The sequence below is a fragment of the Coregonus clupeaformis genome, chromosome 13, assembly GCF_020615455.1.
Source record: "Coregonus clupeaformis isolate EN_2021a chromosome 13, ASM2061545v1, whole genome shotgun sequence".
NCBI classification, from domain to species: domain Eukaryota; kingdom Metazoa; phylum Chordata; class Actinopteri; order Salmoniformes; family Salmonidae; genus Coregonus; species Coregonus clupeaformis.
Window position 1 is genome coordinate 43042786 of NC_059204.1, and position 24355 is coordinate 43067140.

General features: G+C 43.4%; 1 protein-coding gene across 3 annotated transcripts in view; it reads left to right on the forward strand.

Annotated features, from left to right (window-relative positions):
- The window catches only part of LOC121579524 (neuronal migration protein doublecortin), a 66886-nt gene that overhangs the window by 38538 nt on the left and 3993 nt on the right, over nucleotides 1-24355 (forward strand). Inside the window, exons 4-6 of one of the 3 annotated variants that reach the window (XM_041894178.2) lie at nucleotides 14446-14548; nucleotides 20549-20605; nucleotides 22247-22315. In XM_041894178.2, the coding sequence (XP_041750112.1) occupies nucleotides 14446-14548; nucleotides 20549-20605; nucleotides 22247-22315 (229 nt within the window). Of the gene's footprint in view, nucleotides 1-14445; nucleotides 14549-20548; nucleotides 20606-22246; nucleotides 24196-24355 lie in introns of those variants that run through there. The other 2 variants (XM_041894179.2, XM_041894180.2) reach the window with 2 other exon arrangements.

Consider the following 24355-nt stretch of genomic DNA (forward strand, 5'->3'; position numbering starts at 1 on the left):
AAGGGCTTTAATATTTCACATGGCTCTTGCTTTGTTTCACGATATAATGGCCTGTATGTACTGAGGCAGATGATAGAGTGAATCTGAGATGTTTGTTAAATTGCTCTTTGAAGAGCTGCCCGAAATGATTTAGCATGGCTACTTGGGTCTGTAGATAGAAGATCCCTCTTTTGTCGCCCCTCGCCCCTCTCCTCTCTCCTCCTGTAGAGTACAGCAGTGGTGAGAAGGCCTACTGGCTGATACTGTGCTGGCGCACACAAACACAGTCTGCAAGTGTTTTATACAACAACAGCTAACAAAGCCCCACAGGCCCACGTACAACCCCCGGCAGCTCAATAGTATCACAGGCTACCGATTGGCCTCATCTGGCAGTCCTTGCTGACTGAAATACCCAAGACAACTCCAACAAAGTTCTCTCAAAGTTTACTGTTGTTCCTTTTGACTTATGCTAAGCAATATGAGTTACGTATATCTTTGTATGGTAGTTTGATAGTATGATAAATGTGGACGGGGAGCACTGGATGCATATGAAACAGCTGCATCCTGTAATAGAAGCAGACATGTATCTGACTGTCACCAACTGATGTCTGTTTTTCTGGGGAAATAGGAGCAGATCTCTGATAATGACTGTAATCACTGATGGTTTAATCATTGATTCCAACGTAATGCTCTTTTGATTCCTCATTAACATTCGTTGTGAGTCTCAAGTGTTGGTAAGATAAGTGAGATCCCTCCCATGTCTGTGCTCCTTCCTGATTACATTAGCCACCCATCTCACCTCTCAGCCAAAACGCAGTAATTGCTCTACTTTAGTCGTGCATGGAGATTAATTAACATGGTTGCCCGGGGCAACAGTAAGGATGGCGTCCAGGCAGAGACAGAGAAGAGGTATCTCAGGGCTCATAATTTGTTCATTCATTAATTTCCGGCCAAAAGAGATATGGGAATAAATGCATTCAAGACAAACCCCTGTGGTGGTTGTACAAGAAGGGAAGATTCCAGAGTGGGGATTGGGGGAAATGCTTCCTGCTGCTTGTCAGATTTGGCACAAGAATCAAGGTCAGAGTCAAGGAACTGGTGTTCAGCTATTATCTGGCATGAAATCCTATTGCTTTATTCTGAAGTCTGATGTCTGAAGTCTTTGTTTCTCAGACAAAATGGTAAGAAAGGTGGTTCACTATGTATTGACGTGTATAGATATATTTTTATTGGAATTCCAATCTGTCTTTCAGCACTGTGGCTAGGTGCATTTTTATTTGAAACCAGCTGGCATTGGTGCTGACTTATAATTAATAGTCCAATTATGGACCTTTTTTTGTAGTACATGTTGTTTTAAATATTTTAAGCGGTCAAACTGGGAATAATACCCCTATCTGTTATCTGAAAAATTAGGGAGGCATATATTTTCTGTTGTTCTTATTGGCTTGTATAACATTAATCATATCATACCGACAATAATCCACAACATTCAACCACAGAATGAGGATACACAATAGAGTGTATGTGTAATTCCTGTTACAGGATATGAGCTCTCTTCTGGGAGGTGATCTATAGTACCTTCTCTTAGCCATGCCTCTAGCAGCTTTGTGAAAAGGTTGTGAAAAGGAATTCCTTAAAAGGCAAAGCGTCTGGGCCTAGCACTAGGTAATTGGGTCATGTTACTCCACTATTTCTTTAGACTGGATATTGGAAGGAAAACACATGTTTTTCACTGCCTCAGAGAAATGATAGCATTTTCCATCGGCTTGAGGGCACTCTCCATTTTTTTTTCTGAGATAAAAGTAGTGTAAAAGAATACACACATTGACTTTATTACTTTACTCACTAATCCACTGCTATCAGATTTTAAAGCATCTGGGACTACGAGCCATTGTTTGGAATTGTGTCATTCAAGAAAAGGGCTTTGAATAATTCAGTTGCTGTAGTTGTGGGGTCCCTGCTTGGCTGCTGGTGCTGGTTGTGGTAATAGTTTGGGGGGCCATGTGGCCCTGACAGCTGGTAAGGCAGGGATTAGGGGTGGGCTCTGTGGGGCAGAGGGGCGGGGAGAACCTGGAGTGAGGGAGTGGCCAGACTCTCAGCAGGACACCTACTACTGTTGCTGTAGAGGGAGGGGGGCTGAAAACCCAGACACACTTTCTTCATATTGGCATATTGACATAGACTATGCAGTGTAAATACTGTGGGATACTGTACTGTGGTACAGAGCGTACATGAAGCCTATGTTGACAAATTTAAATAAACATACATAGGTATTGTATGTAGAAGATACAAAGATGAATATTGAAACATCTATAGAGTGAGTTTTGTGTCACCCCACCACTTGTCTGGATATTGTTGCTAGGTGACTCTAGATGACAAGGTGGCCTGACCTTTTCAGACATGATGCTCATCTTCTCTAATATGAATATTCCTCAAGCTGGCATGCCCTTTCTTAACTACAGCCATGGCTCTGAGGGACTGTGACATTTCACATTTCAGCTGCAGGTACGTGTCTAGATATAGACGACAACTCTCAGAAATGATGGTTTGTTTACAGTCGTCTGTCTTTTTGTTGCATCTGTCCCAAGACGTGTAAAGATGATAGTGCATTCATGCGTTTGTCTTATACCCTGTCAGATTCTGTCACATTTGAATGTTGCCTCTAGTGTATGTTTTCCAGATTCTCAGTATCCCCTTGTACTTCAAAAACATACACAATAAATATGGGCCATATTCCTCAAGGACACATTGAGTTTACATTTGTTTGATCAACTCTATAAAGAGCGGCTAGATACAGCAGGCCACATGGGACCACACTGCTGTGAGGAAGACTGCTAGAGGAATGCATCCCCACCCCCATCCCAGCCCACCCTACCCCTCCAAACAATGCATACATTTCCAGTATTGGGAGAGAGTTGCAGGAGAGTGTGAGCTCTCTCACTTCCTCGACTTACTCCTGATTTATGGAAATCACAGCGCAAACACCCTGTGAGCAGCTGCTGATAAGGATCCATTTAGCATATGTCAGCTTTTCCTTGGCACCCCTGAGAGCCTGAGTACAGGACTAATCATTCTCCTGCTCGTAACGTCTAACAGGGAGGGGATTAGAAGAAGGAGCTGCAGCAGCACTGGCTCTGTCTCTGTCTCTCTGGGCAGCCTCAGCCTCTGCTGTAACTAGTCTCCTTTCCAGGCCCCAGTCAGTCACACTGCATAAAGGCTACGGTCAACAGACTCGTTGTTGCCGATTCTCTTCCTTTGAAGAGGTTATTAGTTTTGTCTCAGACACACGTTGGCGCCTAGTGGAAGACTTGCTGTCTCTGTCCTTGGCTGGCCAGGGCTTTTTGTTGGTCACTGGTTTCTGTTTAGGAAATAAAGGGATGTTGATCATCAAGAATAAGAGACCTAGTCCTATCCCATTGCATTGTTCTCTTCCTCTTTGGCTGGTTTCATACTGTACATTCAGTAACCAAAAACAACAGACTGGAAAATGCAGTGTGCCTCGCCTGCAGTCAGAGAACAAAAAAAAAGTGAATTGTTTCATTAATATTAATTAAGATACAAATGTTTGCTTGCTCAGTTACATAATTTGTTTGGGAGATCCTTCCAGTCTTTGTGATTGCAGGGGATACTGATCGACAGAGCTGTGTCATGTTTATGTATGATGGCTTAATCATGTGGTTCTGTCTGAACGACAGGTCAGTGGGGCAGTATGGTGGAGGATTATGTCTGTGTTAACCTATCAGATTCCCAGGGGAAACAGCCAGGGGCCAGAACAGCACAACACTGATTCTAGTGCCATTATCACTGCTATTCATTTACTCAAGCAGAAGTGCTGTATAGCATACAATGTATGGATCAATTGCTGTTTAGTAAAACACTTTAGATCGATTTTCACTCATGTGCTGCGCATATGGATGTCTTCTTATAGTATTACAATAGGAGCCTAGCTGTATGCCGTACAATAGGTTATAGTGAGACATGTAGCTGGAATATTTAGACCTCATTTGTATGGATCACATTTCTACCTAACTGTTGAATGTAAAACAAGCATACGTCCTCTGTCTCCATAGCAACGGGGGAAGATGCAATCCTATGCTTTCACCATTCAGCTGTGTGGTGTAGAAGCTGCTGCAGCTCTCTACACTCTTAGTGAACACCCCTGGCTGTATCTCCACCAGTGGTGTGTATTCATGGATGCTAAGGGAAGCCTGGCTTCCCAAAAACATTTACCAAGAAAAAAAGAAAAAATTGTATCTTTCTACTCTCGGTGTTTCATAATTTTCCTTCAGTCTACAAGAGACTGAATGTATCTCACCGGAGAAAGCATCCGAGCGAGCGAAACAGCGCCCCTCTGTCTCTATAGGCCATCTATCTGATGCTGTCTGGTCCAAAAGAGAATGACATTGTTGCCACCCGTAGCATTGAATGCAAGGGAAGCCAGCGAGCATTTGGCCTCCCATGATAAAAAAGGTATAAAATAATAGCCAGTCAGTGTTGAGCTAAACTGAGTGAGCTCAAATGTGAATGGTCCTGGCGCACCCACAAAAATTGTCAAGGGAAACCAGCTTGGATTTGGCGTCACTCCTATCAAATCGCATTGAGAACATACGTCATTGACAGAAACAACTTGAATTTTTGCATCTCGTTGTGTTGTTGTCCTCTGGTGGCTAGCTAGCTGAAATTGTCCCTTTCCTAAATTAGCCATGGATGGAGATAGGGATTTGGACTTGTGGTTTTACTTAATTCTCCGTACTGGCCAATGATTATAATGGCGATTCTGATCCAACCATTAATTCATACATTGTGCCCCTGGCCTGAGAGGATGGAAGTTCAATATGTAGCTAGATGTTGAAGGCTAATGTTAACTATCTAACGTCGTCCATGAAAGGAAGTTAGGCTAGTGAGCAAGCAGTTTAGCCAGGTAGCCTAGGACAACAAAAAATAAAAGTGTGTACTGTATGACAGAGTGATAGACTGTTTCATCAACATGAAAGAGAGGAGGATGGCATTGGCATTTCTCTACAAGTAGGGTGAGTCAACATGTTTTTCTACTTGCACGAACGCGCAAGCACACACACGCACACAGAAATCAGACCCATAGACATCCACATCATATTTAACTTACGTTGATTGGACTAAATAGTTTTGGGGATCTTTTAGTTGTCACTGTATTAGACTAAGCATAGCTGATTTGATGATGTTGAAGTTGAAATGATGCGGGAATAGTGCGATTTGTTTTCTTTGCGACTTGCGTTAACTCTCCTTGGTTCTAAATCAATAGTTGTTTATTGGTCCGAAAATGTCGGAAACATTAATTTGCTTGACCATGCTGTAGGTCATGTAACTGTTTGTTACATGCAATATGCTTTGTGGACATGTTGCTCTCTGGTGTTGTGATGAAACAAAGGTGTGGTTGAATTTATTCTGCCACTGTGTCTTCTTATTGTCTCGGCCTTAGGCCTATTTATCACAGTGGCAAGGCATACAGTATGAACTAACAGGTTATAGAGCAAACAATGCAATTATCACAACACATAGGTTGTAATATGGCTTTTTATTCTGTCTTCCCCAGTGATTTTACCCACACACCGCTACTGATCACCACAGACCGGTCTATACGGTGAAACAATGGACCTGTAACAAGGTTGGCAAGCACTGTGTGTGTGCTGTGCTGTGTATGACCTCAATCACCCCTCAGCCACTATGGGCACTGTCCCAGGATACACTTGGATAGGATTAGCCAAAAACACTATTTTCTCAATATGATAATGAGAGCTAATGTTTGGATTACATGCATTCTCAGGGCCCACAAGCCATTCACAAAGCCAATCGGCATGTTCGGATGTCACTCTACCTCTACATCTCAATTAGTGGAGGCATCCTAGCCCCGCTGTGTGCCCTCACCCAACCCTACCACTCACAGAGGCATGGCAGGTGAAAGAGAGGGGGTGGAGGGGTATGGAGCAGGGAGCTGTACCCAGGAGAGACGCACCGAGCCGGGATTAGCTCTAATGGGATTACACTGGTACAGCCATTTTAGCCAGGCAGGCCGGGAGGGAGCAGGCAGATTGGGATGACATCATCTCCTGTCCTGGCTGCTGCTGTCTGCCGCTGCATTCTGTCTCCCTGGACCAATGGGGCTGCATTCTGACTCCCTGGACCAATGGGGCTGCATTCTGTCTCCCTGGACCAATGGAGCTGCATTCTGTCTCCCTGGACCAATGGGGGTTGAGTGCATGTTAAGACATAATGAAACAACATTTGACCCCAGCAATCCTCTTAAGTGATATTTCACCAAGTGGCCAGTTGTCTTTAAGACTGAAGAAGATGCATTGCTGCAATGTGAAGTCTGTGCCTGGGAGATTTCTGGGAAGCCCTCCAGTAGTAAATGTCCTCTGGTGTAACCTTGACTGCTCTGCATACTGCAGTAACCTTGACTGCTCTGCATACTGAAGTAACCGTGACTACTCTGCATACTGAAGTCGCCTTGACTGCTGTAGTGGACATACTGTAGTAGGAGGGAGTGAGAATCTCTGTTCAAACCTCCAGACTGGAGATGAAATGGGATGGGCAGAGAACCTGTAGTCTCAGGCTCCCTGCACTGTGTGGAGCCTGTGTGTCTGTTGCCGTGGTTACCCTGCTCATTGATTTCGTGTTTGCTGCTCAATGTTTTATGAGTGCTAGTGCTCTTACAGCTCCAATGTGTTTCTAGATGAAGTGTAAATGTAATTATGGTAATGTCCCAGCTTGTAGATTGGAGCTGTCTGTCAGTAAAATGTAAATGTAAGAAAGGTATATGGCTGTCTCCCCCACCCCCCAGTGAACCTGTCCAGTACTTCCCTGTGCATAGAGAGGGGGGATGCAGGCACAGGCAGTATTGGTGCAGTGCTTCATCACTCAGAGCACACACATACATACACACGTCTGTTTTACTATCCTTGTGGGGACTGACCAAATGTATTCCCATTCAAAATCCTATTTTTCCTAACCCTAACCTTAACCCAAGCTGGTTGAGAGAATGCCAAGAGTCTGCAAAGCTGTCTTCAAGGCAAAGGGTGGCTACTTTGAAGAATCTCAATTATAAAATATATTTGGATATGTTTAACACTTTTTTGCTTACTACATGATTCCATATGTGTTATTTCATAGTTTTGATGTCTTCACTATTATTCTACAATGTGGAAAATAGTAAAAATGAAGAAAAACCCTTGAATGGGTAGGTGTGTCCAAACTTTTAACTGGTACTGTACAGTGCCTTGCAAAAGTATTCATCCCCCTTGGCGTTTATCCTATTTTGTTGGATTACAACCTGTAATTTAAATGGATTTTTATTTGGATTTCATGTAATGGACATACACAAAATAGTCCAAATTGGTGAAGTGAAATAAAAAATTAATAAATAAAAATAACGGAAAAGTGGTGCGTGCATATGTATTCACCCCCTTTGCGATTAAGCCCCTAAATAAGATCTGGTGCAACCAATTACCTTCAGAAGTCACATAATTAGTTAAATAAAGTCCACCTGTGTGCAATCTAAGTGTCACATGATCTCAGTATATATACACCTGTTCTGAAAGGCCCCAGAGTCTGCAACACCACTAAGCATGGGGCACCACCAAGCAAGCGGCACCATGAAGACCAAGGAGCTCTCCAAACAGGTCAGGGACAAAGTTGTGGAGAAGTACAGATCAGGGTTGGGTTATAAAAAAATAGCAGAAACTTTGAACATCCCACGGAGCACCATTAAATCCATTATAAAAAATTGAAAGAATATGGCACCACAACAAACCTGCCAAGAGAGGGCCGCCCACCAAAACTCACGGACCAGGCAAGGAGGGCATTAATCAGAGAGGCAACAAAGAGACCAAAGATGACCCTGAAGGAGCTGCAAAGCTCCACAGCGGAGATTCGGGTATCTGTCCATAGGACCACTTTAAGCCGTACACTGAGCTGGGCTTTAGGGAAGAGTGGCCAGAAAAAAGCCATTGCTTAAAGAAAATAATTAGCAAACACGTTTGGTGTTCGCCAAAAGGCATGTGGGAGACTCCCAAAACATATGGAAGAAGGTACTCTGGTCAGATTAGACTAAAATTGAGCTTTTTGCCCATCAAGGAAAATGCTATGTCTGGCGCAAACCCAACACCTCTCATCACCCCGAGAACACCATCCACACAGTGAAGCATGGTGGTGGCAGCATCATGCTGTGGGGATGTTTTTAATCGGCAGGGACTGGGAAACTGGTCAGAATTGAAGGAATGATGGATGGCGCTAAATACAGGGAAATAATGGAAACTTGTTTAATTCTTGCAGAGATTTGAGACTGGGACAGAAGTTCACCTTCCAGCAGGACAATGACCCTAAGCATACTGCTAAAGCAACACTCGATTGGTTTAAGGGGAAACATTTAAATGTCTTGGAATGGCCTAGTCAAAGACCAGACCTCAATCCAATTGAGAATCTGTGGTATGACTTAAAGATTGCTGTACACCAGCGGAACCCATCCAACTTGAAGGAGCTGGAGCAGTTTTGCCTTGAAGAATGGGCAAAAATCACAGTGGCTAGATGTGCCAAGCTTATAGATACATACCCCAAGAGACTTGCAGCTGTAATTGCTGCAAAAAGTGAATAGTTATGCACGCTCAAGTTTTCAGTTTTTTTGTCTTATTTCTTGTTTGTTTCACAGTAGAAAATATTTTGCATTTTCAAAGTGGTGGGCATGTTGTGTAAATCAAACCCCCCAAAAAATCTATTTTAATTCCAGGTTGAAAGGCAACAAAATAGGAAAAATGCCAAGGGGGGTGAATACTTTCGCAAGCCACTGTATCAAGAACCTGATTAAACAGCAGGATCATTACACAGGTGCGCCTTGTGCTGGGGACAATAAAAGGCCACTTTAAAATGTGCAGTTTTGTCACACAACACAATGCCATAGATGTCTCAAGTTTTCAGGGAACATGCAATTGGCATGCTGACTACAGTAATGTCCACCAGAGCTGTTGCCAGATAATTTAATGTTCATTTCTCTACCATAAGCTGCCTCCAACGTCGTTTTAGAGAATTTGGCAGTATGTCCAACCGGCCTCACAACCGCAGGCCACATGTAACCACGCCAGCCCAGGACCTTCACATCCAGCTTGTTCACCTGCGGCATCGTCTGAGACCAGCCACCCTGATGAAACTGAGGAGTATTTCTGTCTGTAAGAAAGCACTTTTGTGAGGAAGAACTCATTCTGATTGGCTGGCTTGGCTCCTCAATGGGTGTGCCTAGCTCCCCAGTGGGTGGGCCCATGCCTTCCCAGGCCCAACCATGGCTGCGCCCCTGCCCAGTCATGTGAAACCCATAGATTAGGGCCTAATTAATATGAACTGTAACTCAGTAAAACGTTGAAATTGTTGCATATTGCGTTTATATTTTTGTTCAGTATATTCTCTGTGAAGGAAAACTATAGTTGCATGTCCCTGATCACTCTATTGAAGCAAAAATATATTGTAGACTTTCAATATAAAACACGACCCCTGTCAATACACAGTTGGACACACCTGCTCCCGCTTTCTCCCGTTGTGGTATTTACAAACAAACACGAGACTGGCTCAACTGTTCTGGGGAACTACGGTAAGCTTCATAATGTAAAATAACGTAACAGGTGAAATGAAGAACGCAATCTGCTTTATCTCCTAACGTATTGCACAAGTTTACTGCAGGTATTTCCTTAAAAAGTAGCTACAAATATTACAATTTATTGAAAAACTTCAAAGAAATAGTTTCAACGGTATTGACAGTATTTTAAAACCAACCCAGGGCTATTTCTAAATACCCCGGTATATACGGTATACCGCCCAAGCCTACTACTAATAGTATGAAGGCTAAAGGATTAACCCATTAAGTGCTCATTCACACAGCCCTCTGAAGTGGAGGTCTTAAGTTACAGTGTTAGCTACTAATCCAAATACACAGACCAATGGTAGAGTAGTAAGAAAGGACTTGGGCCAATAGAAGAGTAAGTAAGGCTTGTCTGCAATTGCATGAACAGACATAATGCATTGCCATCGACCTGTCATCTCACGCCATCAGTTTTAAACTTCCTTTCTTATTTTGCTTAGATCCCTCTCTCTGAGTGGTGTGAGGATATGTCAGTACTGCTGCTGAGGACTACAGTCTCTGTCCTCTTATTGGCTGGTGTCTGATATTGTCTGTTGGTGACCTAGCTCTAGACAGTGCCTGGCTCCAGCTCTGTGTGTGTGTCTTCTGTGCTGGTGGCGAGTCTGACAGGCTCACCCACGTTGAAGGTCACCCCCTCCTCCCTGGTCCATGTTTGTGGGGCGCTCTCTCTCCCATCCACTCGGATCACATCACATCACCACTGTCTGCTGCCCTGTCAGCAACAGCCTCATCCTACAGTACTACTGTGCTCCCGAACCTTTCAGTCTCACTGTGTGAGCCCTAAGCAAAGCCATTAATATAGATGTAGAGATGTGCCTCTGGCTTTCCAGCAGTAAGCATCATATGATATCTGGAGAATGATCTCTCTCAGACCCACTATTATCCTTGGAATGTATACGTTTCCTCTTTAATCTTCAGTGATAAGTCTTGGCTGAGAGGAGGGTCTATGAACAGATTTAGCTGTATGTAAGGGTATATTTAGATATAATTTAGTATCAATGTATTAATACTACACTGTAAGCACATACACAGTTTGGTCGGAAAATCAAACAGCAGTTGGGGTGTATTGACTTGAAAAAGGTGACAACTGTAATCTCTCTGGATAAGTACTTTAATAGGAGTCAAGAGAAAACAAAAGCATGACTGAAATGACCCATACAGTATCTCCAAATAGATATTTGATCTTAGTGTAAGTAAGTGTACAGTGTGTCTCTGATTGGCCCCTGTCCTCCACATAGTTAGTGAGATGTAATTGGCTGGCTGGTCGGTGTAAGCTGTGGTGTCTGCGGGGCTGAGGGGTGACAGGAGTTGACAGATAAGGGTCAGTGGCCCCACCTTACCTTGGCTATCGTGACACAGGTCCTTATATGAGCCCAATCAGGATTAACCTGGTCTACAGGCATCTTGTCTTTCTCTCTGCTGTCTCGAACCTGATCTGCTTCGACTCCCATCAACACTATCTCTCTCTTTCTGTTTATCGTTCTCTCTTTCTATCTCTCTCTCTCTTTCTCTCTCTGTAAGACATCTTTAGCAAAACAGGATGGAGGACAGGACAACCCAGCGGGCAAAACTGGTTGTAGTGACATCATAATGACTGTCCCACCTGCCTTTGGGTTAGTGCTATCCGGCACCCTTGAGACATCCCTACCCTAAAACCTAACCCTAACCTTAAACCCTACCCTAACCCTAACCTTAACGCTTACCCTAACTCAAACCCTTACTTAACCCTAACCCTTACCTTAACCATTTTAAATTTCAACTTCAAAGGGGTAGGGACGTCCCAAGGATCCCAGATATAATTTTTTTGTATAAAATATTTGTAACCTTTATTTAACTAGGCAAGTCAGTTAAGAACAAATTATTATTTACGATGACGGCCTACCCCGGCCAAACCCTCCCCTAACCCGGACGACGCTGGGCCAATTGTGCACCGCCCTATGGGACTCCCGAACATAGCCAGTTGTGATACAGCCCGGGATTGAACCTGGCGATGCAGTGCCTTAGACCGCTGCGCCTCTTAGTCCCCAGATAGCAAGGACCCTGCCTTTGTCTCCAGGTCCTCCTTCACCGCTGGTTCCTGTCCCTTTCCCTCTCCTAATGCACCTGTCCCTCTACTACTGTCCCTGTCCCACCTGGACCTTCCTTGGCCATGTGTGTCACAGTAACAGTGCTGTCAGATCAGACAGGCATCTTCATAATCAGGAACTCTGCAGTCAATTAGCTCTACGCTTGTGTCAGCACAAACCCACACACAGTGGCGGTCACACTGGATGACATGACACCTCCTCTAGTCTAAAGCACACTGGTGTGTTGGGCGGGCTGCCTATAGCAGTTTACAGCAGTGGCTGCACTCATGTCTGAGCATAAACATAAACATGAAGTTGTATTAGGTGATGATGTAGTGCTTTTCAATGGTAGATGGGTATACTGAGACAGACTTGCTTCCCTGGTGGTAATGGTAGTGCCGTATGACCTGTCGGAGGAAGAGATCTCTGGAAAGGAAAGGCGGACTATCTGGGCCTTCCTGTGGTTCAGAGTATTTTATTTCCATTACTGCAGCAACCCAGTAATATGTTTAATATGTTTTCTATTCAGCCCACATTCACACACCACATCTGGTTTCCAAAAGGCTTCTCGCTGGCTATGAGTTCCAATGTTTTTCTCTGAAATTGATTCCTTCACAAAATAACTGTGTCTTATCATGTCCAGGATCACTAATTGTATTGATGATCTGATTTCATACATGGGCATGTTTGGATGCCCTCAGGTCATTCTAAAGTAATGGACTAGATAGATAAATAAATACATTGAATTGTACTAATGTTGACCATCACTGCATAAAGTGGTATATGTATAGCTTAGTTTCTATAGACCATTATCTTTTCACTAAATGTTTCTCAGTCTTCTAAGCAGTTATACTGTATCACTCCTTTCTTCTGTCTGTTGGATTCTCATCACTCTAATGACCTCTGCCTCGTCCTGACCCTAAACAAAAGCATGGAGGTTGGGTGTGGGGGATGGACAGAGAGAGACTGATATGAACCATAGTCAAACTGGGGCCCATCTATGGCCTCCCTCATGTGTCCTGCTTAGCCCCATCGGCCCCCCTCTCCTCTCCTCCCGCATTGCATTGATTTCATTACCAGTGCAGCTGGGGAGCCCAGCCAGCCTTGATGGGCTGTTGTCATCAGAGGGATTGACACATGGACCCCCCAGAGACCACCAAAGAACTCATTTACATCCCCTCTCCATCAGCACCACCTAGAGATGTGGTGGGGGGCTGGGTGGGGGGCAGGTTGGGGGGCAGGCAGACCCCATCACGCTTCCCATCTGACACATGATTGACAGCCCGAGAGGCATCCTTAAAATGTCACCATTATAGCTACATCCCTGCTAAATGCCACACAGCAATTGTAACATTGAAGATAATAAATAAATACAATATTTTTTTAAGCTCACAATATTGACAGTTAAAGAGACACTGGAAGACTGGGTGAGTTAATTAGAGGTCTACAATGAAAAAGCAATAAGAATGGGATTATATATGGTAATTTCATCACTAGGGTTTGACCCTAGGGTATGTGCCACTCCTGCCCCCTGTCTATGGCCTGGACCCGTGGGACATGGAGGTGGTACAGCTGGCAGACGCCATGCCGACCAGACACTCCTCCACTTTTAGCAGCATTTCCAGTAGAGAAGACAAGCATCATGGCAGCTGCTGGGGTGGGGTGCTCCAGAATTAGCATCAGCTCATAGTTTAGAAGTGTGTCACCAAGAAGGTTGTGATGTATCCTGGGTATTACCCTCCAGGTTCTGAACCTCTGGGGCATGGCGTGGCCCCCTGGACCCCTGTCACCAGGGAGACCAGAGAGGAAGACTCTGTGTTTTGAATGTGAGGCGGGGGAGGGCCTAATAAACCTGCTAGTTCCAGTAACATAGTTTTTCTATTGGAGGGTCATCAGTGAAAGGGGGTGTGGCCACAGACATCTGTCCAGTAAGTAGATTCTGACGTAAACAGCTGCAGTGAAGGGGATCAAACCCCTTAGAGGAGTGGGCTAAACTGAGCTCTGTGATACACAATTATTAGTCATTATGAAAGACTCAGTAGCGTTAGACTGTGTGTGTGTGATTGTGACATGTATGGCTCTAATAGCTGTTGGACTATATTGAAGGCTGAAGGAGGTCTGCCTCATTAGATGTAATCTTAGATAAATTCACCTCTGTCTCCTTATACTAAAGATTTCAGTTCCTCCTAATAATAGGTCTTTATCTAAAGTAGGATGTTACAGTCTTATTATATCCCATGTCTTAGTCCTTTGCTAGCCACAGATTTTATCATCAGCAACCATCTCCAATTTAAGCAGTATTAAACACAGGATTTTAGATAATAGCCCCACAGCTATTAACTAATCTCATACTTCGCACAATTATATGCAACTTTTTATCATGGTTGAATGCAAGTATATTATCTTTTTTAATTAACACACAGTCAGCATTTTAAAGCAGTTTAGCGAACTTGAGAATGTTAATGAAGTATGAGACCCTCTTTTTGGGGCACACATTGCTGCTGAATTTCTTTGCTCTATCTGTGTGTTGCTGTTACTGTAATGCTGTTACTGACATGATTTGACCTGGGGGAAAATGCAGAGTCAAGGAGGCAGTAGTGCTGAGATGTCGCACTGGTCACTGTCTAAGATGAGTGTATTTTATATCTGATATGTCATGTTAAGATCCCACTGAGTTGTATGTATGCATTGTTGCAGAGCTGCATTCTCTCATGGTCCCGTGTTTCTCTGCTCCACCAGGTCACCTGTCTTCAGGATTTCTTTGGTGATGATGACGTCTTCATCGCTTGTGGCCCAGAGAAGTTCCGCTACGCCCAGGATGACTTCTCCCTGGATGAGAATGGTGAGAGCAACCACATCACTAGTAACCTACTACACCACTGTAACATCACTAGTAACCTACTACACCACTGTAACACCACTAGTAACCTACAACACCACTGTAACATCACTAGTAACCTACTACACCACTGTAACATCACTAGTAACCTACTACACCACTGTAACACCACTAGTAACCTACAACACCACTGTAACATCACGAGTAACCTACTACACCACTGTAACATCACTAGTAACCTACTACACCACTGTAACACCACTAGTAACCTACTACACCACTGTAACATCACTAGTAACCTACTACACCACTGTAACATCACTAGTAACCTACTACACCACTGTAACATCACTAGTAACCTACAACACCACTGTAACACCACTAGTAACCTACTACACCACTGTAACATCACTAGTAACCTACTACACCACTGTAACACCACTAGTAACCTACTACACCACTGTAACATCACTAGTAACCTTCTACACCACTGTAACACCACTAGTAACCTACTACACCACTGTAACATCACTAGTAACCTACTACACCACTGTAACACCACTAGTAACCTACTACACCACTGTAACATCACTAGTAACCTACTACACCACTGTAACATCACTAGTAACCTACTACACCACTGTAACATCACTAGTAACCTACTACACCACTGTAACACCACTAGTAACCTACTACACCACTGTAACATCACTAGTAACCTACTACACAACTGTAACATCACTAGTAACCTACTACACCACTGTAACACCACTAGTAACCTACTACACCACTGTAACATCACTAGTAACCTACTACACCACTGTAACACCACTAGTAACCTACTACACCACTGTAACACCACTAGTAACCTACTACACCACTGTAACACCACTAGTAACCTACTACACCACTGTAACATCACTAGTAACCTACTACACCACTGTAACATCGCTTTTTGTGAAATTAGCTCTTTCTGGCAATGTGATTGTGCTACTATACACCGAGTGTACAAAACATTAAGAACACCTGCTCTTTCCATGACATAGACTGACCAGGGGAATCCAGGTGAAAGCTATGATCCCTTATTGATATCATGTGTTAAATCCACTTCAATCAGTGTAGATGAAGGGGGGGAGACAGGTTAAAGAAGGATTTTTTAAGTGGAACTGATAGCGTTTTAACTACTTTGCATATATGAAACAAACAGACAATCATAATATCAGTCAAACATATCAAATTCCCAGTTTATGCAACAAAACTTGCTTTATAAGAGGTTTTAAAAATACTGTAGGTTCTATTTGACTCAACATTCCATGACGTACACAAAGACATTGTTGGCAGATTAGATGGATGCAGTTCAATGCATGATTAATATAATTCACCAATACATTTCTTAGTGGTCCAAAAAAATATTGTTATCAGGTTGTAAATCATAGCTGGCCTGGTACAATGTTTGCTACCTCAGTTCGAGATGCACTGTTTCAGTTTCAATGACTCAATATTTTGGAGAAAAACGGACAAAAGTAACTAAAGCTGGGAATGTCAATACAATCAAACTAGCAAGGGCAATGATCACAAGTCAATCATAACGTGGCTAATAGGCTAGCGTATCTATTTATGTAGCAAGCTAAAAACATGGAGCCTAACGTTAGCTAGATAGCTAGCTAGCTGCTAGGAGGATGTCATGTCATGTCATTGGAGGAGTGGGTGAGTGACTGACTTTTTCCCCTCATTGTTTTTCGATGGCTATACACAGCTAGAGATGCAGGTGTCATTTGGTTAGTTAGCAAGAACTTGAACGACTGTTATCCAGTTAGCATATCTCTTGGGTTCGCAAATTCACTCTGGATATCTACTCCGATTTCAGAGCACTCTCGTCTGAGTGTGCCAATGCACAGATTAACTGATTAAGTTATGCAACACCCGCTGAATATGGCCGGTGTCAGTAAACTTATGCAAAACAATAGTTAGTCACGCTCTAGATAACATGTAAACAGCTTAGCTAACCAGCTCTGCTAGGGCGAGTAAAATGGTCAGAGTGAGGTGTTCTCTCATTTGTGTCTGGAAGTAGCTAGCTAGCAAGCTAGCCAACTTTAGCCAGGCAGGCAAGCTGCAGAAGGACGTGTAGGCTACAATTCCCCATCGTTTATTAGTACAATTTTGACGGCCAACTACCTGAAAAAGCTAATCTTGCTCAGGCTATCATTAGTTCTTGATCTTGTTGTTGTTGATACATAACTGAGGGAGAGAGAGCCTACCTTTTCATGTTGTTTTTTTTATCAATATGACTGTAAAGTTACAAAATGTAAGAAGGCCTACTGTAGCTCTGATTTGCTATGGTACACTGTTCTGCGTAGACTTCGGTCCTGGACTAGACAGATGTTTTTATTAGGTTTTATTTCTTGCAGTGTCCAAACGCATGGCCACTTTCCCACTCTATACTGCTATAGAATTTTCACAAATGGCTTGGTATACGTAATTCCCAAACAATCTAAGAATTTATTTAAACGTGAAAATGACCATATCTAACTGATCGCTTGTAAGAAAATGTTTTTAAAAGTGTAATATTCTTCCTGGGGGTGTTTATGAACAGATTTTAATGAGATTTAATGTTGCTAAAATGCTGTCAGTTCTACTTTAAGCCTTGAGACAATTGAGACATGGATTGTGTATGTGTGCCATTCAGAGGGTAAATGGGCAAGACAAAATATTTAAGTCCCTTTGAACAGGGTATGGTAGTAGGTGCCAGGCTCACCGGTTTGTGTCAAGAACTACAATGCTGCTGGGTTTTTCACGCTCAACAGTTTCCTGTGTGTATCAAGAATGGTCCACCACCCAAAGGACATCCAGCCAACTTGACACAACTGTGGGAAGCATTGGAGTCAACATTGGCCAGCATCCCCGTGGAACGCTTTCGACACCTTGTAGAGTCAATGCCACAACGAATTGAGGCTTTTCTGACGGCAAAAGGGGGTGCAACTCAATATTAGGAAGGTGTTCCTAATGTTTTGTATACTCAGTGTATGCTCACTACTGTATATTTAATTCTCTCTCACACCCACAAGTGCAGACAGGAACTCACAGGTCTGATTTCTGATTTAGAAAGTAAAGAATCTATCTGAAATAGAAAGTTAAATAAATATCTGCACCATAGTAAACCCAGATTTTGGCTAGAGTTAACATAGCAGCTCAGTCCACATGTAGGCTAGCTAGCTGTTCAATGGAATGACTGGTAAATACATCACATAGCACATTGTCACGATCGTCGTAATAAGTGGACCAAGGCGCAGCGTGATATGCGTACATCTTTTAATGAGTACTTTATAACATGAACAAAACGATACGTGAAGTCCTAAGGTTAACAAAACACAAACCTCTCCGGAACAAGATCCCACAAATAACAAGTGCAAAACAGACTGCCTAAGTATGGTTCCCAAGATGACAACAAGCCACATCTGCCTCTGAATGGGAACCACCCCGGCCAACATAGAAATACATGATCTAGAACCTGACAAAGAAAATTCAACATAGACAATCCACACCCTGGCTCAACATATAAGAGTCCCCAGAGCCAGGGCGTGACACACATCTCCTTTTGTCTCTTTTTGCCCAACGCTTAGGTCTTTCACATCAGTACTGAACTAGAGCTCATTATTTAGATGGAGTTTATGTAAATAAGGCTTTAGCCATGTTAATGAGCGATAAGTAGTCTCTAGGGTGCCTCAAATGCCAAACAGGATCAGGCACCACCAGGACCATATGGGAAGGACTCTAGAATGGCCATTTTATGTTTTCATCACATTTCAAAAGACGGACCTACATAGAGGACAGGTATTTCCAGGCTACACTAGAACAGATGACTCTTACATACCAGAGTAAATGTATCATTCTTCTCAGTGAATGTGTGGCTTTGTGTATCTATGTGTGTGTGGGTAGTGTATGTTAATGTATAGGCCTGCTGTGTGTGTTGTGTGCAGTAAGCAGCAGGGAGGCATAAGCATGGGTAGAGGAACAGCCATTAATCTTGGTGGTCACAGGTTTAGGTCAGATGATCCAGTGGTGCTGATACTGACTCTGAATGGAGGAGAGGAGTAGAGCACCACTGCGAAGCTTCCCTGGCTACTCCCTACAGGCTTCAAAGCCTATTTTTGCATAAAGTAGCTACACAGGCTCCCTCTTCCATACCTCCACACATCTCTCAATAGCAGAGAGCTCAGAAATACAGTGCCTTGCAAAAGTATTCACCCCCCTTGGTGTTTTTTCTATTTTGTTGCATTACAGCCTGTAATTTAAATGGGTTTTTATTTGGATTTCATGTAATGGACATACACAAAATAGTCCAAATTGGTGAAGTGGAATGAAAAAAATAACTTTTGAACAAATAAATAACGGAAAAGTGGTGCGTGCATATGTATTCACCCCCTTTGCTATGAAGCCCCTAAATAAGATCTGGTGCAACCAATTACCTTCAGATGTCACATAATTAGTGAAATAAAGTTAACCTGTGTGCAATCTAAGCGTCACATGATATGTCACATGATCTCAGTATATATACACCTGTTCTGAAAGGCCCCAGAGTCTGCAACACCACTAAGCAAGGGGCACCATGAAGACCAAGGAGCTCTCCAAACAGGTCAGGGACAAAGTTGTGGAGAAGTACAGATCAGGGTTGGGTTATAAAAAAAATATCAGAAACTTTGAACATCCCACGGAGCACCATTAAATCCATTATAAAAAAAATGGAAAGAATATGGCACCACAACAAACTTGCCAAGAGAGGGCCGCCCACCAAAAGTCACGGACCAGGCAAGGAGGGCATTAATCAGAGAGGCAACAAAGAGACCAAAGATAACCCTGAAGGAGCTGGAAAGCTCCACAGCGGAGATTGGAGTATCTGTCCATAGGACCACTTTAAGTCGTACACTCCACAGAGCTGGGCTTTACGGAAGAGTGGCCAGAAAAAAGCTATTGCTTGAAGAAAAAAACAAGCAAACACGTTTGGTGTTTGCCAAAAGGCATGTGGGAGACTCCCCAAACATATGGAAGAAGGTACTCTGGTCAGATGAGACTAGAATTGAGCTTTTTGGCCATCAAGGAAAATGTTATGTCTGGCGCAAACCCAATACCTCTCATCACCCCGAGAACACCATCCCCACTGTGAAGCATGGTGGTGGCAGCATCATGCTGTGGGGATGTTTTTAATCGGCAGGGACTGGGAAACTGGTCAGAATTGAAGGAATGATGGATGGCGCTAAATACAGGGAAAGTCTTGAGGGAAACCTGTTTCAGTCTTCCAGAGATTTGAGACTGGGACGGAGGTTCACGTTCCAGCAGGACAATGAACCTAAGCATACTGCTAAAGCAACACTCGAGTGGTTTATTGGGAAACATTTAAATGTCTTGGAATGGCCTAGTCAAAGCCCTCAATCCAATTGAGAATCTGGTGGTATTACTTAAAGATTGCTGTACACCAGTGGAACCCATCCAACTTGAAGGAGCTGGAGCAGTTTTGCCTTGAAGAAAGGGCAAAAATCCCAGTGGCTAGATGTGCCAAGCTTATAGAGACATACCCCAAGAGACTTGCAGCTGTAATTGCTGCAAAAGGTGGCTCTACAAAGTATTGACTTTGGGGGGGTGAATAGTTATGCACGCTCAAGTTTTCTGTTTTTTTTGTCTTGTTTCTTGTTTGTTTCACAATACAAAATGTTTTGCATCTTCAAAGTGGTAGGCATGTTGTGTAAATCAAATAATACAAACCCCCCAAAAATCCAGTTTAATTCCAGGTTGAAAGGCAACAAAATAGGAGAAATGCCAAGGGGGGTGAATACTTTCGCAAGCCACTGTAAGGGGAACTTATAATATATACAACTACTGTACAGCATCAGTGTAGGTGTGATGTGTTTAGACAGGGTCCATTTCCTGACCCGCTGCCTGCCCTCTCACTGGGTCCTTGTGTGAAGGAGTTGACCCGTGTGCTTTAATGTTGTGGTTCCTTTCTTTCAGCACACTACCCCTCTGGAACCAAACCCAAATCAGCCCAGGGGGCCTATAATAACCAAGGTCAGTGGGGTCATGCCAACATAACACTGACATCATATCATGTCTGCTGGAGACCACCCACGGCCTGGGTGGGGCCAGGGGCAGGGGAAGGAGTGGGCCCTGTCTCTACACACAACACTGACTGCACTGGTCGAAGCTGATACAGCGTTTTCACATAGATAGTCCAATCATTACCATACACAGACATATTTGGTATAGATTTGGATCCTGTTGCTTTATCAGATTTGCACATCAAAGTTCAGCCAGATTTGATGGGCATTGCAGGAGACAGAGGGGAGTGTATGTAGCTCAGTATTTAATAAGCATCACTAAAAGCCGAATTGGATCCAATTCAAATAGTCATGGCAAATGTGGACTTAACTCAATGCCCTTTAGTTAAGGCCTGAATACATTATACATAAGCCTTGAGCAAACATCATAAACATGTTGCCAAACACAGTATGTTGTTGAACTAGTAACTGTTTTAGTTAGGGCATAACATGCCCATTTTCAGATTAAGCCAATCTTGCACTTCTGTCACCTTTGGGCGATGCCATTCCTCTCCTTGGGGGAGGGGGGCGGGGGGGTGCAGCAGAGCAGGTGTCTCCTAAACACTTAAGTCCATAGCCTAAACCACTCTGCCAGAGAGAGAGTGGGTGAGAGGGGTGTTAGAGGGGAGGTGAGTGTCTGATGTGTTCTTTGAATGTGAATGATTTTTGAATGCCCGGTGGCATTTCACACTAGCGCTGGCACCCAGGCATCTGGCTGTGTGTGTGACTCCTGATGGTGCGTAAAGGTTAGGAAAAGGGAGACAGCCAGACAGACACAGTGTGATCAGCTCTCAGCAGACAGGAAGGACAGACAGACAGTGGGATTAGCATTTACAGAGAGAGGAGGGTGGAAGAATAGAAAGGTTGTGCATTACTGAGAGCACAGAGGTGGAAGAACAGACATTCTGAGGGAGGAGAGAGGATGGTGGAGGCATAGAAAGGCTGTGTGGTACTCAGAGGAAGGCGGAGGCACTGTGTGGTACTGAGATCAGAGAGAGGAGGGGGAGTGGAGAGGAAGGGGAAGAAAGGGGAGGGAGGGAGGGAGGGAGGATGTCTACGAGTCTTTGTGGCTGTCGGCTTCATGCTTCACTGTTTACCCTGATTAATGCAATAACCCAGAATAAACCGCATGGCATACACAACTACTGTACATACAGCAAACCTCAACGCTTTACATACACACAATAGACTGCATGCCATACAAAGCTAGCACCAAACTACAGTACAATATCACCAAACTACAGTACAATATCACCAAACTACAGAACGTAGAATTGCTACACACACAGAAGTCACATAGACTGAAGCTCACTATGAAACTACTCTTTGTACAACAGACACTACCAAACTATCACCCAATCCCCCTTACTGAAAACATTGCAGCAACAATGGACTTCATGAAATACACCTATGTGGCCATAAATGACCATTTACAGTGTCCAGGTTCTCATTAAGTCAGTCTGTTTGTATGAATGTCTGTTTCTTTGTCAATGCGGCCTTTCATGTGGAAGATACTACTGTAGTTTCTGTGGCCTTTGTTTTGTCTTATGCTCACACACTGTGTGTGTGTGTGTGTGTGTGTGTGTTTGTGTGTGTGTATTTCTCTCCACAGAAGGGTGCAGGATGATGAAGAAGAAAAGTCCAGGTCCGATCCGGCGCAGCAAGTCTCCTGCTGAATCGAGTGAGCTCATTATTGTCTGATCTATAATGTGACTGTCCATGGTAGCCCACACCCGACATAGACTGGCTTCATCACATAGACTTTATTACAGAGTTACTACTACTACTCACTTCCTTACTATCAGCATCCATCCACCCTAATTCTAAATGCAGCTAGATTTAAACCAACTGATATGGATGCATGTGGTTATTATTGTTTTTACATGACATTAACATGATGTGAGTTTTTCTGTTGTTTTGATTTGGTTTCATTTCTTTTTTTTTCTTCTGTTGAAATATACTTTATGTCTGTAATCTGAATGTTGTTGTCCAGGATTTTATTGCTCAGACAGGGTATTTAAACCCTGGTGCTCATTGTCTGTCCTGTGAGTGAGACAGTGAGGCAGACAGTGTTTACTGGTGGGAACTGTCCTCTAATCTTAACGCAACACCTTTTGCACGCCGCGCCACCCCAAACCCCCAAACCCCAAACCCCCACTAATACATAGAAATGGGGACACAAAAAATCCAGCCTTTGTTTGATCAGGATAATCTGAACAGATTACGAATTACAGAATGATACTAATCCAGATCTGCTGTCCTTAAGCATTGATCAAAATATGAAATATGAAAAGAAAACAAAGGTAGCGGAGGATTGTAAATATCTGTCTGTAGCATTTAGAGCAGTTATTATCCTTGACATACGCTGTCTGTGTCAAAGAGGGGGTCAACGAGATATACAGAGATTTCAAGAGAACACTCAGGAATGGGCAGCAGTTATAACCACTGATTATATAGGTCAGAGGGTTCACTACATGGGTCAAGGGATGATGGCATAAGAGACCGTTAATTAGGCACTTTATTCTCACACCTTAAACAGTTATTAAACATCAATTCTTCCAGCGACGTGTACACATTGGCTAAAACACACACACACACACACACACACAGGTGCTATCCTAGCTGACGTGTCAGGCTGGGGTGTAGTATAGAATGCTTCTTGGTGTCCCCCTGTCACCCTGTGTCACTCCACAGTGAGGTGGCTGGCTGGTGGCGGGTGGATGTGAGGTCAGTGTGTCCTCCCAGCCAGACTCTGCTGCCCGACTCCCTCTCTCAGTGCTCTTTAATATTTCAGTGAGAGCTGGTGGGGGTCGGGGGAGGGCTTGCCCTTAAAAGCAGCAGATGGACAGCCAAGTGGCTAGTAGTCCTCCTAATGTGTCCAAGGTTAAACAGCCTCTTTACAGTCAAGAGGGTAGGGTGGCCGCCCGGGTGGGTGATGGTAGAGGGATCAGTAGGGGTGGGGAAACACTTAGGGTAGAGGTTACCAGTGTGGGCCTGTTATGTCTGGGCTGATGCAGCCATAACATGAGCAGGAGAATGTGAGACAAATGGCTCAAAAGATTTATGCACCCTGAGTTTAGACATTCACTATCTCCACAGAGGCCCCAATTTTACACCGCAGTCAGACACATTATCAAAATAGTACGCTTTTAAATGACACCATCACATTGTTTTCTGTTTGGTTTTTCATTATTGTACATGTAAGACATCCAAAATATAGCCCTTTAACAATCATACAGTTTTGTATGGAGTACTGATACACTGATTACTAGCCTTCATAAATGGAGGCAGAAATACTGTACGTTGCTGTTGTTAGGGCTTGGTCTGAAATGGTTCCTTGTATATTTCTGATATGTTTATTGGTCTGGGTAACTGATATGGTTTCAACCTGTCAAGCATCTCCTCTTATGTACCTACCCCAATATTAACCCCTCTAACTCCTTCCTCCAGTGGTGGTTTGGGTTTTACTATTTTATTAACGCATTTGTTTTGTTGTTTATGTTTGTTTAGTTGTATTGCAAATGTTTTGTTCTTTTGAAATAAAAGCCATGTTTTCAGTTATCAGTGGTGCATGTTTCTGTTTAACCCCTGCTTCAAAATATGATGTATATTTAAAGACTGGAATCAGACTAACAGTTGGCTGTATGTGACAGGAGAAGTTAAGCTCCTGGCCATTATACTGTCTTATAGCATATATAAATACACCCATAGACCAATCTTC